We start from the raw sequence: 14,320 nt of genomic DNA, 5'->3' as shown, positions 1-14,320 counted from the left end.
GGTTTGGGGAAAAGCAGAACACACACTTCTTAAGGCCCAGAGAGAGGACGTCATTAAGTATGACGCGAGGCAAGGGCTCTAAATGACAGCGAGACCCCAACGCAACCTGGGGAGCGGCTGCCCGAAACCAACGCGTTCAGGGAGCCCTCCCGGCCTGCGCCTCCAGGGGTCAGCAGACCCCCCACCCTCTCAGCCGATGTTTAAAGCCTCAAGACCAGACAGGCTCATGGAGGGAGTAAGCACAGAGGGAGAGGAGAGGCTGACGTGCGCGGAGGCACGCCCTCTCCGCTCTCCTGGAGGCAGGATGAGAAGGTTCCACGTGGGGCATGGGGCTCACCTAATGGCAACAGCCGCACACCCTGGCCAAAGCGCTCGGCGCTCGGCACAGGCGGCGCCAGCAGCGGGTTGCCTGGCTGGGTGGGTCCTGGGCCGTCGAGCTGCCCAGCCTCAGGGCTGGGGGGGCTGGGACAGCGCTGAGAGAGGGCCCCATCCGGACTCCGCGGCGTGGCGCCCTCCTACGGGAGACGGCAGGCGTTTCCCCCAGCCCCGTGCGGGCCCCGTGTCCGCGCCTCAGGAGCCCCCGCCCCCACCCCCAGCCGGGGGATCCGTGTGTCTCTGAAATCCTAGCGTTGACACCCGACACCCTCAGCGTGAAAACAGGGGCACGGACCACGCCCGTCGGCACGTCTCTGACACAACGCCTCCCGAGACGGAGAGTGAACCCCACACCTTGACCTGCTTCTCCACACGCTGCAGCTGGACCAACCAGGCAGGCTCCGCGAAGGACTCCTCCTCCGGCTTCTCTCTCAGCTGAGGGTCGAAGAGCCGCAGCTGCGAAGCAACCTAGACGCACCCGAAGGGTAAGGAGCCTGTTACCGCCGGGGACCACAAGCAAGCTACGGGGGCCCGGGAACGAAGGCATCTTCATCGTCACCCAGGAAGGACTTCTGAGGCGCGCCGCGGGCCTGCGCTGAAGCGGCTGGCGATGCCGAGATCTCGGCAAGGGAGCTGGGGGCCACGACGCCTCCCTCGCGAACCCAGACGTGAGCCCAGCTGCGCAGGGGCCGGCGGTCTGTAGCCCCAACATCGGGTTCCGCGGACTTGGCTTCACCGACCAAAATGCTGAGCGGACCCGGAAGTGCATACGCTCCGATGGGCGGTGGGGGGAGAGCAATGGTGAGGGGCGTGGGGACAGATGAGACAAGAGGGCCCCACGTTCGCTGCTGAAGCTGGCGGAAAGACTCATTACTCTATTTTCGTAACTGTCTAAAAATTCTCGTAATACGACACTTTCCCGAGTTACCAAGTGAGTGCATTTTCCAGAACGGAAGTCCCGGGGGGAGGGGGCCCTGGCACAGCGGGCAGCTTGTGCTGGGTGTCCCCATGCGCTGGGCCCCGTCCTGTCCCGTTTGTGCCTCGCCTGCTGCCGGCGGCCAGTCACGTGGTCCCCATTCTATAGAGCAAGACACGGAGGCGGGCCACGGAGCAGCCAGGGCTCCGGAGCTCACACCGTTCACCGCTGGATTCGAGTGGCCCACGGTGAGAGTTTCCGGGGCACGAAGTTGCTGCTCAGTTTCTACACGGAGGCGAGAGGGCTGAGGAGCTCCTATGCTAACGCACACAACCCCGGGAACCGGCCCGAGAACGTCGAAATCCCGGGAGCCGTTCAAGAAGGAAGGCCCAGCGCCCCAATGGGCCCCGCTCAGCTCCTGAGTCCCGTCGGCCCAGTGTCAGTGGGAGAACGCTCCAGAGGACGTTACCTGGACCAGCTGGCTGATGAGCACCGGGGAGTACACGTGGGGCTGTGTCAGGATGGCCTTGGCAATCACCTCGCAGTAATGGAAGGCCTGCGTGGCCAGCCCCATCTCCGCCAGGCGGCACGAGTAGATGAACTTAAACACCTGGGGCCAGGGGACAGGGCGGAGTGGCCTGAGGCTCTTCCCCAGCCCCCGACCCCCCCAGGCCGGAGCGGCCTCACAGCGCCAAGCCCTGTTCCTGCACGGATCTCATCTTTCATTTCCTTATTTTTTGTAAGATTTCATTTTTTAAGTAACCTTTACGTCAGACATAGGGCTCAAACCCACGACCCCGAGATAAAGAGTTACACGCTCCACAGACAGAGCCAGCCGGGGGACCCCCAAGGGACCCTCAATGAAAGTCAACAAATGAGCTTCTGGGAAACTCACTCGTTCCCTTCAACCCGCTTACTAGGTGGGTGAGGCCGGCTCGCCAGCAGGAGCCCGCTGCCCAGCCCGCCCGCCAGCACAGCCGCCCCCGCTGGCTCGCTCCGCTCCCGACATTTACACCCACATGGTCCCGGCTCCCACTGCGCTCTCCCCGCGATGCTATAAGCTGCTGCCGGGAAAGTACTGGAAACCAAACACTCAACAAGCATTTTATATGCAAACAAAATCCTCAACTCAACAGGGCTTACTTCTCAAGCTTCACAGATCAAATGCCTCCTCACGACTTCTAAAACCGCTTTATCGCTTTTCGCGTAAGGACTCAAAAACCTTCGGCAGTCGGAGGCGTGTTAGCGCTGCCCGCCCGCCGGCCCCACGCTGGGCAGCCCGGCCCCGGTGTACCTGGAAACTGGGGAAGGAGCAGGTCTGCGCCCCAAGAGACTGGCCATATTCGTAGGCTTCTGTCCTCTGAATTGCTTCATTGGTCGCAAACTTGAAAAACGGCAAACTGTTGAGGAAACAGGCAACTCAGTCCTTGAGCAAGTCACCCAGAAGCACCTCACTCCACATGGTGGGCGGGGCGGGCTGCTGCCCGGGTCGCCTGCCGTTTTGGGAGAGCTGAAGAAGGGGTGCTTTCTTTCTAAAGGAAAACAGATACCGGCAAGTTCCTCACCTGTGATTCGATCCAATTAAAACAAGTTTTGCGGTTTTCTTTGTATAAACCCCTAATCCGACCTGGGCCATGAGGTAGCAGAAGTGCGCGGCATCTAAGAGACCTTTTGAAGCTGAGGAGACAAGCAGCAGGCCACAGTCAGTGACCCCGAGTCCTCCCAGAAATGCCGGCAGCGGCTTCCACACATGGGCGTCCTGTGCTCTCCCACCTCCCACCCGTGCCCGCACCTGACCTACCTAGAGTGTCGCCCATGGTGGTCATCGCCCGGGACTCCACATCCACGTTGCTGCTTAGGTTGGACAAGATCATAGCAAGATGCGGCCTCCAATCTCCCCACTTCTCGTCTCCACAACACTAAGGTCAGAAAAGCGCAAAACAGAATAAACCCTTTTCCTCAGAGGAGAGTGTCGTTTTCATCTTGTACTGGATGAGCTCAAAGAGCACAAGGAGGAAGAAGGACCGAGAGGGGACTGCAGGCCTCGCAGCCTGTGACGCGCTCTGCCAGAGGAGCGAGCCCGGACAGACAGCTGGGCCGCGGCGCCGCGCGAGCCCCTGAACACTAACCGTGGATGCAGCGGGCATCCGGCCCGACATCAGCTGGTACACGGTCTGCAAGGGGTCATTGATTGGAAGACTGTTGGCGAACCTAGGCAGACAGAAAGTCAGCGAGACCTGAACTGGCCCCGTTTAAAAGACGCACAAAACCAAGTCTGGTCTCGGCCCTTCAATGACACTTAACCCGGGCAAAGTTCACAGGTCCCGGTATCTCAATTAAGGAGCTAAGAAAGCACGGGGGGCCCGGGGGGGGGGGCTCAGTCGGTGAAGCGTCCGACTTCGGCTCGGGTCATGATCTCACGGTTCATGGGTTCGAGCCCCGCGTCGGGCTCTGTGCTGACAGCCCGGAGCCTGGAGCTGCTTCAGAGTCTGTGTCTCCCTGTCTCTCTGACCCTCCCCTGCTCACGCTCGCTCTCTCTCACAAATAAATAAAACATTAAAAAAATTCTTTTAAAAAAAGGAGCTAAAAAAGCAAAGCCCGAGAAAACCAGTGGTTTTACAGAGTGTACACAGACTGCACGACCGACAAAACGTCTAGCCCTCCCTTCGCAATGCCACCCCAGGAGGAGGGCCAAACAAGGACGGGCCAGCGGCGCCGCGCAGGGCAGACCCCCGCTCCTCGCCTGCCGGGGCACACGTGACACGTCACTGTGCTTCCCAGGGCTGAGCAGGCAGCGCGACCGGGCCAGCCGGCAGTGCCCAGAACCAGGCTACACGGCAAGATTCTCTACCTGGTCATGACCCGGGCGTGTGTCCGGTTGTCCATCTTACTGGCCAGTAAAAGAGCGTGTCCCCATAAGGCATTTTTCATCGCAGACTCCAAGGCGTCCTGCAAGACATTTTGTGGTTACGTGAGCCACCAGAACGATCTCCCCGACACAAGCAGGCAGAAGCAGCAGCTCGTGTCGCCAGGCACCGCCGCGGGCACTCCAAGGAATGCGGGAGTCAAAGCTCTGCCCGCGCACACTCCCGGTTCAGAAACGAAGTCCACCTGTCACACGCGCCCTAGCTGCAAAGTCCCTGGGGTAGTAGGTTTGCGACCACACGCAGTGCTTGGTTATCTACTAGCAACGTAAAGAACACGCACGCCGATCAGAACCAGGGTGACCGAGAAGCGGTACTGCCACCTCCAAACCGTCACTTCCACCGTGGGACGTGCCCCAGGGATCGCACTCCCCATTCAGGCTACGCGAGGCCTCCACGACCATCATCTCGACGCGCACAGAGCTTTCCTAAGGCAGCCTTCCCTCTACCCAAAACCACCCGGGGCAGGGCTCAGAGGACACCTCCGGGGACACGGGTGGTAGAGGTAAACAGTAGGCACACCTGACAGATTTTATAATCTCAACCAGTCAGAAGATGTCCACGGAAAGACCGTTTATCAAACGTGAGCTTTCTGAGTTTGTCGAGACACTAGAACAGCACGAACCTCGGGCCGGGCAGACCCGCCCCCAGGGCCCACACGCGGCCCCTTGGGCTCACCCTGGGCCTTCCCCGCAGTCGGCCCGGCCCCGGCGAGCAGCCCCACCTGGCTCCTGCCTTGCTGGGGAGGACACTGTCGCTTCCGTCTCGTGCTCGCTTGGCCCCGAGACCTGCACACCGCGGGGGCAGGGCCCGAGCACAGGAAATTCATCTATTTGCCAAACAAGTAAAACCTGCTTGGAAGAAAATCTTCACTGACGCGAGAGGTCGCATCAACGCCACACAAACGACATCTCAGGTGCCGAGTCCCGGTTAGGACGCCGGCGCTCCCGGCAGGGGCCTGCACCCCCGCGCTTCCTGCCCCAGCCCCCCCCGCCCCCCCACTCACCTTCTTGCGGCCATAAAGTAGCAGCTCTCGGAACCTCTCCGTCTCCCTGTCGAGAGTGCCGGGGGCGGCTGCACGGCTGTCCGCGAGGAACGAGAGCTGTGCCTCCCCGGACTCCTCGTCCTCCACCCGCTCTACCGCCTCAGATGTAAAATCTATCAGGTTGGCTTCGTTGGGCGACTTCCCAGGAAGCCAGGCCGTTCGGTGGTCTCGTAACAGAAGTTCCGCGATGTCCGTCCCCACCACGGTCTGCGAGGGCCGGGGCGAGAAGGAGAACGGGAGGCTTTACCACACACAGCCGTTCCCGCTCATGGTCGGGCGAGACCCCGACCAAACACGACTCCTCAGACAAGCACGCTCCCGGGCACAAAGCACCACCGGTGACACAGCCAGGAGCAGGATGGACACACTGACAGACTGCCTGACAGGCTGACAAAGCAGGCGGACCCAAACCTCCCCTCGCCCCAAACCACACGGCCCGAATTCCCCTCCCCCACATCGCCGCTACGACACTCTTCCTGAGCGAGGCCTGAGGTGACCGCGCCGACACAGCCTGGCAGAGAAACCCCGCCCAGCTCCTCAAGGGTGCGGGGGGCCGGAGGGGACAGGGGGACACTCACCCCGTTCTGCCTGCACAAGAGAACAATGAAATTCCAAAGGAGACTTGCAGACTCTTTGTCAATTAAATTTTCGTTCTGCAAACATTTTGTAGCTTTGTTCTGTGCAAAATTAATAACATCCACTTTATGGGTGTCATCTCTGAAAAAAGAACACACACTCAATGAACAGCAACAAGTGCACCGTGAGGCCGAGCACAGCAGCCGCCTCTGGACAGACGCGGAGGGCGCTCCGACGGGGACATACTTGCCGAGCGGTCCCGGGAATGAGCGCATCTCCTCCTGGTCCGGTGTGTGTTGCAGCAGGGTCTGCGGGGGGCGGGGGGGGCACAGAGAGAGAGAGAGAGCAGCTCAGGGGCCGTGGCTGCGGCTGCCTGGGCCTGGGAGGTTGTCAACGCCACCCAGAGGGCTGCTGCCCCTCTGTCACAGAGCACAGGCAAGTTTGGTTTACAACAGGGACTTTCCAATTCTAAGGAGTGGGAACCATGCCTCCCCTCTAACCCCGAAGCAGGGTCCTAACACATGCACAGAAAAGAGGCCTGCAGGGCCCACCTCCCCCCCAGCCTCCTGCACCCGGGCGCCCTTCCCAGTGACCCACATCCACCGATAAGGTGATACGAGCAGGGGCCTCCCCGCTGAACCAGAAATGTGAATAAAGACGGAAAACGAATGCGCAAGAAAACCAAGTCTAACGTGGCCCCACTGCTGAGGATCAAAATGCTGTTGTCTGAATCAGCCATGACCCAGCGCGACAGGAACATCTAGGGACCAAAGACCCCGGTGACAGACACTTTGCAAAGGCAGCCCCGCGAGGCGGAATCCCTACCCACGGAATTACCTCCATGCTGTGGACCTCGACCAGGGCAGGCTGTCCTTCTGAAGGCAGGTTTGGAGTCACTCTAATGAGCTGACCCCCGGGACCAAACCTGGCACAGACATGTGGTACCGAGAATTTCTCAGGAGAAGTTGGTCTCGATGGAGCTACATGTAAATGAAGTGAACACCAAACAGCTCGTCAGTCTGCAATGCTTCCCAACTAGGTCAACGGTACGGGACTTCGAGACGCCCACACAGCCGCGGCCACAGGTTATACCGGCCATGGCGACCTGGCTGCCCATGGGAAGGTGGCGGCGGTTCAACGTCCCCCAGTAAAGAGAGCTCAGGTGTGTGTCAGAGAACATTTCAATCGTTAAACATGACAGCGACCCTCTTCTGAAAACAAAACTCCTTTAAAAACAGCCGCGTGCACGGAGCACGGGTCCCTCGGAAGCAGCATCCTGGCTTCTGGCTGCTCAGGCACCCCCAGAGCCTCCGTGGCCCCCCAGCTCTCCTTCACACGCCGGCTCCTGATGGCGAGCAGCACGGGGACATACGAGGGGACGAGGAAGGAGGTCTCAGAGGAGCGTCACCCTGTAGGCTCCAACACCTACCTCTGCGCTTCTCCAGGGAAGAGCAGTTGACTGAACACCTCAGAGAGGAGTCGAGACTGTGGCACAGGTGACCAGTCCATGCGGGTTTTCAAGGGGAGTTAGGAGTTTCTGCACAAACTGCTCACCCAAACGGCTGGCACTGGGAAGCCGAGGGCAGCCGCGCCCAAGAACCTGGCGGGAGTCTGGTCTCCGCGCCACACCGACGTGGGTGCCACAGACAGGCTGGGCTGCTCAGGTCTGAGCCTGAGGGATGTCAACAGCCCCTGTGACAGCTCTGTGACTCAAAGCAGTCCCTACTCTGCAGAGACGACCAGGCCAGACCGCTGCCAGTGCCTTCAGGGCCGAAATTCACTCCCTCTTTCGTCCCAGGCTGAGACCCCCCAGCGGCGTGACCGGATGTCCCCATTCAGCCGGGAGCGCCGGGGCCCCGAGTGCACACACACCTTGCTCCGTGGTGGCCCAACCGGCTTCGGCAGCATAGCCGTACTCCGCGAAGCCCTGGGCGCTGCCAAAATTGTTGTCGTAGGCATAATCGCCAGGCAAAGAGTCCGGGGGAGGCGGGGCCTCGTAGGAAGCAGCAGTCACGCCGTGATTTCTGTAAATCTGACTCTGAGGAAAGAGCGCACAGGACCCATCAGCCCCTGGGAGCCCGGGAGACTCAGACACACGGGCGGACACGGGCAGGGGGCCCACCTGGCGCGAGCGGGAACTGAGGCTGCTGCGCAGACTCTGTGCCGAACGCTCGCTGTGCACGCTGCGTCTGTCCGCCTCTTCCCCGTAAGGGTCCCTGTGGGGCTCGGGGTCGTCATCAAAACTACCAGTGAAGCGAGGGTCGTACCTCCAGGGGTCATCATACCTCTCAGGCCTGGAGGGAGCAGGGGCAGAGGCGAGGAGAGGGGAGTGTGGGAGGGGACTCCGGACAATGGCCCTCTGCTACGTGGCGGTGAGCTCCTGCCATGTCATCACCACCCTGCTGCCAGGTGCCGGGTCACCATCCGGGGTCTTGACCCTCAGACGACCGGTAGGAGCCTACCCTCGGGGGCGTGGCTGCATCCCAGGCCCAAATTCAGACCCCACCTTTGCCTTCAGATTTGGAGAAAGAGGCCCCAAGGGCACCTGTGTGTGGCCACACCTCTCCCAGACCAGGAAGAGGAGGGGCCAACTCCCAGCACCGCCCCCCGGCCAGTGCCCCCTACCCCCCCCCCAAAACAGCGGAAGCAGGAACTGCCAGGAGGGCCAGTTCATCCTTGTCCTTCAGACAGGGACCCCAATGGCAGCTGCTCACCAGGATCCCAAGCACAAGCGTAGCTTTCTGATAAATGACCGACGTGAGGGCAGAGTTACCCTCCTTGGCAATGTGCATTGTACCAACCTGTCCCCGTAAGTGTAGTTTTCTTTCCTGTACAGATCGTATTCCGCGTCATACCAATACCTCCGGTCACAGGCGCGGGGGTCCCTGAACCTGGAGCCGTAGTGGTACCGGTCCCAGCGGCCTGCATCTGCAAGCGGGGGAGTGACGGCTCAGTACGACAAGAAAGGAAGACGCTCCTCCTGGGGTGGCCAGATACACCCCACCACCCCAGGCCTGAAGGGCGCCTCCTGGACCTCAGAGGAACCAAACCTTCCTCCCGATGGCCTTGGAAAGTATTAACCGACAGGTAGAGGGCCCGGGTGCATCTTGCCTGTACTGATAACCCTCACAGTCACTGGGTCTTCTCCCAACACGGGCGATTTAAAAAAATAAAACCTTAAGGAGCATCTTGTTCATAGTCACCACCTTTTAATACTTAATCCCATGACTGTGTTTTCCTTCTGTGACTTCCAACATAGCTCAAAGTTTCAAGAAATAATCGAAAACTAAAAGATTACCTAAAAAAAAAAAATACATTGGCGCCTGGGTGGCTCAGTCGGTTGAGCGTCCAACCCTTGATTTTGGCTCAAGTCATGATCTCCCGGTTGATGAGATCAAGCCCCACGTGGGGCCCTGCATGGACAGTGTGGAGTCTGCTGGGATTCTCTCTCTCTCTATGCACCTACACACTCATGCTCTTTCTCTCTAAATAAATAAACACTTTTTAAAAAATACATTAACATGGGGCATCTGGGTGGCTCAGTCAGCTAAGCGTCCGACTTAAGCTCAGGTCATGATCTCACAGTTCGTGGGTTTGAGCCCCACGTCGGGCTCTGTGCTGACAGCTCAGAGCCTGGAGCCTGTTTCAGATTCTGTGTCTCCCTCTCTCTCTGACCCTCCCCTGCTCACACTCTACCTCTCTCTCAAAAAAGAAAGAAAAACATAAAAAAAATATATTAACACAAAGTAGATGTACCATTTTTGGCAGTTGTGAGCAAAATTTATATCTAAAGCAACACAAATATATACGGAAAAGGGGCCTGGGGGAAGCGCGACCACCAAGGGGCAGTGGGCCCGGGACCCCCTGCACCTAGAGCACAGGTCGCAGCGGGCAGCAGTGGCTATCAGGACCGCTTGGGGAACATGTAGCTGAGATGCGCACCCTGCCCAATGGGAGAGTGTCAAGACCGGAAGGCAGCTCCGGGCGTGTGCAGTGAGGACATCTGATGTCTGCACCATGCAACTTGGGGGCGGGGGAGGAGACGGCTGCAGGAAGCCATCAGTGTGCCACATGGGGCCAGTGTGACCCAGGAGCTGGTTTCCCACTTTATTCTTTTCAATAACTTATATAAATGCGCAGGAACAAGGCCGTTCTGGAACTACTCACAACCGCACTTTGTTGGAAAATTATAGGAAACTACTAATACTACAAAGACGTGTTAATGCTATAATCAGACGTAATTTCTAAACAAAAACAGCAATACAATTATTCCCAAGGGCAGCTGATTTGCAACTACTTTGGCTCTAGGACTAAAGAGAGCAATGGGGCGGAGGGCCTCCTAAGGAATGGCCAGAGGGGCTGGCGCGCGCCCGGCTGCACCAGTGGCCTGAAGGCGTGTCCACCAGCGGCTGGCCGTTTAAACTCCTGAACTTACCTCCGTAGTCATACTGGCCGGAGTAGTAGCCTGCATAGTAGTCACTGTGGCTGCTCCACCCGCTTTTGGAGCTGGAGTAAGCTTCGGGGTAGCTCTGCCTGGAGACACACATGATGCTGTTACGAAATAAGTTTCCCGCCTCTGTCTTAGAGTACGTACGAGACGCCAGTCAGCGCGCGTTATCCGGAGCGTCAGGCACTCAGCAAAACGCTTTGTGACAAAATTCTCATGAGAAAATCCAAATCAGTAATAACGATGAGGTAAGATTCCCTGCCACACGGCCATAATCCGTCTCCCCAAGTAACTCCTTAAGCAGCACCCATTTGAGACAGAGCGCCTCCCGCCTGCTCCGTGCCACACCCCACACGGCCACGATCAAACAGGCTCCTCGGTTTCCAGTATCGATACTCAGCATATGCAGAAAGCACGGAGCTGTCAGAACCAACCTAAAGCCGACTTCAGTGCCCCGTGCGCAGACTGGGTGCCGCGTCCTCTGGATGGGTAGAGGCAGGCGCCCAGGCGTGGGGTTGTGGCTGCCTCGGCCCCTCGCGTCCGCTCCCAAACCTGACCGGCAGGAGGCCTGAAGCAAGTCTGGTGGACGCTGGCCTCAGTGACCCGGCTACGAGTCTGACTCTAGCCGCGGGGAGAGCAGAACTTAGCAAGGTCACGTGTCAGAGCTTCTGGGGCAGGAAGACCCTTACGCTGGCTTATCAGCATTTTTGTCTCTTACTGACAAGTTTTAGACAGTATTTGGTTTTTAAAATGTGACTCTTCTTGTGCCCCTTCAGGATTGTCTCCCAGATGAGCCTGGGGGCTTTGGGCGCGGCTCCTGGGACAGACTGCGGCGAAGAGGACCCGCTCTCAGGGTCCAGCTGCAGGAACAAGGTCCCCTCTGAGGGCCCTGGAGGACAGCACTCCAAGCCCCATCCCTGTGCAGAGCGGGGGGCCGCCGCGCACACCGCTGGGGGGCTCAGAGCCAGGCACATGCCACCTCCTCACTGCCCTTGCCAACCGAGCCCGTCCACCCATTGGCAGAGACAGTCACAAAAACAAAGGACGTGTTGCCACCTCAAGCGGTTGCTGCAGGTACGTGATCACACCAGGCATGAGAACAACACGCACACGCACTGACATGTGCATGGACACATCTGCAAGTGCGGACACAGATGTACATCCACGACTGCGGACACACACACGCGCAGACACGCGCACACACCAGCAAGGGCGGACACAGATGTACACCCACGAATGTGGACACACCTGCGGACACACACACTTGCAGACACGCACATACACCTGCAAGCGCGGACACAGACACGCGCAGACACGCACATACACCCGCAGGCGCGGACACACGCACGGACACAGATGCACACCCCCAACCACAGCAGGCAGAAAGGCGAGGCGGCGCTCCAGAGCTGTCACAGATGAGGGGTGAGGACAGTAAGAGCACAGAAACCCGCCCAGACAGGGGACACAGCCACTGACGTGTGACCCGGCCTTGCTCCCGGCTGGGTGACTTCTCAACAGCACGCAGCCACCTGTGGCCTCTTGGAATGACCTTCCACGTTAACTTTTCAGGTGGCCACGAGGACAGGAACCTGGAATAGCAAGATGCGCCCGGACTGCACCCTCCTCTGCTCTCCCTGGTCCCTTAGGTTCTAGAAAACACCTGCCCGACACTTTCCCTCAATCAGAATACTTCTCTTAACTTCAAACCTTCCCAGGTGCTGCACAGGAACTAACACCTCGGGAACTTCCTCCCATAAAGCCCCTGGAAAGCTGGGCTGTGTGCCGGTCAGCAGTGCACACAGAGAGCAGCCAAACAGACAAAGGCTCACAGAGACAGAGCCCTGTCTCCAGAGAAGCTTCCAAAGACCCGAAGAACCAGCAATCTGACCCCACGACTCTAGAAAGCAGCATGCGTACAAAGCCGTCATCGGTGAAGACTTCCTCTATCACGAGCTCAGGAAGCCGTGTGCTCTCGTGCCTACACCTACCCGTCGCTCCCCACCTGACGACGAGCAGGTGCCGTGAAGGGCTGGGAGGCAGCACGCCCCTGCTTCATCCCAGCTCTCCCTACATCTCTTAGCGGGAGGCTGGGACCTGCTTCCCTTCCTACTCGGCAGCAGGCATGACGCCAGAGCTTTCAGGATCCCTCATCTGTAATCACGGAGCCGAGACGCTCTCACTCAGTGGAGGAGGGCAGCGGGACAGACATGTGGGGCCTTCCAGCAGGGAGGGAGTGCTGGGAGAAGGAGGTGGGCGGGGGTCCTGGCCCCGGCCTGCCTGGCCTGACACCCCGCACTGCTGTGGTCAGTAGCAGGGAGAGGCCTGAGCGGGGCAAAGCCACCACAGCCCGAGGGCCCTGAACACCCGGTCAGCAAAATGCCAGAGCCGTGTGTGCGCCTCGGCTGTAGGATGGTCCCCTGGCCCAGGGAGGGCCCCACAGAGGGCCTGGCCCGAGCCTGTGCTGGCTGACAGCAGGGTGTGGCTGCAAGGGAGGGCTCTGGTCCACCTCAAAGTGCGCCTGTGCTCTGCCCCTGCTCATTAAACACAGGCACAGAAATAACAGGCTCGTCTGATGTTTTCAGATCGCTAACTTACTACCACGGCCAGTCACACGAACGTTAATCACCTGGCGGGTGGCCGGTCCGAGCAGTGGCTTGCCCGGGAGCTGGGCCGCTCGGGCTCGGGGCAGCGGTAGCTGTCAGCGTAGGCAGGCACGGCGTTGTCGTAGGGCCTGTATCTGGGCTCATACAGGCCGTAGACGTCCTGCCGGAAGAAGGGTTTGTGCAACGTTAGACATCAGAAGAGCCACCCATCAAGCAGCCGGCACGAGCTCTAAACGGCACCGACGATGGCCCTCTGGGAGCACCGGACGTGGGGCTTCCCTCGTGCAAAACAGAAAACCTACAATTTGAAATCCACAGCCACAGACAGGCAGCAGGATCTTCCTAAAAGGGACGGCCCTGGTCCCGCTCAGGAGAGGGTCACCATGTCAGTGGGCGGCCCCCAAGGGGCCGTGGAGGCCCTACGACTCCCCAGGTTTGTGTCCTGTTTCTGACCCCACCTCAGGTAAGCAAAATCTCCAGGGTTCCACTTGCATGGGCCCTGCAGCTATGGGCAGCCTCAAAGAGAGACCACACTCTATCCCTACAAGGCTTTCAGCCCATTCAGGCTGATGACCGGCCACAGGCTGATGACCAGATGCCTGGTCTCCAAGGAGCTGTCACGTGTGCACCTGAAGCAGCCCTCTGGTCTGCGAGCCTGACTCTCCGCCATCACCCGGCCGAAGGGGAGCAATCACGTCACACGGACTTATTCCCGACCACCACCAGAGACTGCGGCAACAAGACGGAAGGGCGGAAGGAAGTGGACTCCCGCAGGAGTGAGGCTGGGCTCTGGCTGGAGTTTCCTGGATGCACGTGGCATTGCTGCACAAAGAACCCAAAGCAGGCACACTGCTCCCCTCGTGCTCTGCCAGCCCTTCCCGGGCACCGGATGGACCTGAAATCCATTTCCATGTATGGAAACAGGAGTCCTTGCGGCTCCTTCCGGAACCTAGAATTCGCTAATCTCAGCAGTTAGGTGCGCCCTATTCACGCAATCCCAAAGATGCTCACAGTCTGCGAAGGAGACACAGGCTTCCTACCAGCGGGGGCTGCTGCCTGACCAGGCCCCAACCAGCCCTACGGCCCCGAGCTGCCGCTGAGAAGCTCCCAGCACGGCCACCTGCCCCCGCCCCTGGAGGAGTGTGCTTTCCGAACTTCTAATCTACACTCCTTTGACCTCTGACACTCTGCTGACCTTGAGCGATGCTGGGCTGGGACTAGAGTTGAGGAGAAGCAGATCACGATCCAATGCGTGCACTTGAACCCCATGTCAAAATGCCAGAGAACTGGATGAAACCCAACTCAACTTGCGTCACCGTGAACAGCAAGTGCTCTGTGTGGCAACACGGCCCCGACCCACTGCTGAGACCGACACGCGCGCAAGTTTACCAGATCTCCTCTCCCTTGACCTTTTCGTTTGGATTATGTTCTGAT

General features: G+C 59.2%; 1 protein-coding gene across 5 annotated transcripts in view; it reads right to left on the bottom strand.

Moving 5' to 3' along the window:
• Window positions 1-14,320, bottom strand: part of SEC16A (SEC16 homolog A, endoplasmic reticulum export factor) — a 31,602-nt gene that overhangs the window by 9,617 nt on the left and 7,665 nt on the right. For 4 of the 5 annotated variants that reach the window (XM_039219622.1, XM_039219625.1, XM_039219626.1 and 1 more), the window contains 17 exons: window positions 12,910-13,049; window positions 10,272-10,369; window positions 8,638-8,764; window positions 7,959-8,130; window positions 7,709-7,874; window positions 6,674-6,816; window positions 6,083-6,144; window positions 5,839-5,977; window positions 5,222-5,467; window positions 4,143-4,240; window positions 3,421-3,502; window positions 3,093-3,210; window positions 2,857-2,968; window positions 2,586-2,691; window positions 1,761-1,901; window positions 730-843; window positions 338-515 (listed from right to left, as the gene is read on the bottom strand). In XM_039219622.1, coding sequence (XP_039075553.1) covers window positions 338-515; window positions 730-843; window positions 1,761-1,901; window positions 2,586-2,691; window positions 2,857-2,968; window positions 3,093-3,210; window positions 3,421-3,502; window positions 4,143-4,240; window positions 5,222-5,467; window positions 5,839-5,977; window positions 6,083-6,144; window positions 6,674-6,816; window positions 7,709-7,874; window positions 7,959-8,130; window positions 8,638-8,764; window positions 10,272-10,369; window positions 12,910-13,049 — 2,242 coding nt within the window. The remainder of the gene's footprint in view (window positions 1-337; window positions 516-729; window positions 844-1,760; window positions 1,902-2,585; window positions 2,692-2,856; window positions 2,969-3,092; window positions 3,211-3,420; window positions 3,503-4,142; window positions 4,241-5,221; window positions 5,468-5,838; window positions 5,978-6,082; window positions 6,145-6,673; window positions 6,817-7,708; window positions 7,875-7,958; window positions 8,131-8,637; window positions 8,765-10,271; window positions 10,370-12,909; window positions 13,050-14,320) is intronic. The other variant, XM_039219624.1, reaches the window with a different exon arrangement.

This window comes from Hyaena hyaena, unplaced genomic scaffold, assembly GCF_003009895.1.
Source record: "Hyaena hyaena isolate Hyena2069 unplaced genomic scaffold, ASM300989v1 scaffold_823, whole genome shotgun sequence".
NCBI lineage: Eukaryota > Metazoa > Chordata > Mammalia > Carnivora > Hyaenidae > Hyaena > Hyaena hyaena.
The sequence above is the reverse complement of the archived record's forward strand: the minus strand, read 5'-3'. Positions and strand labels throughout refer to the sequence as shown.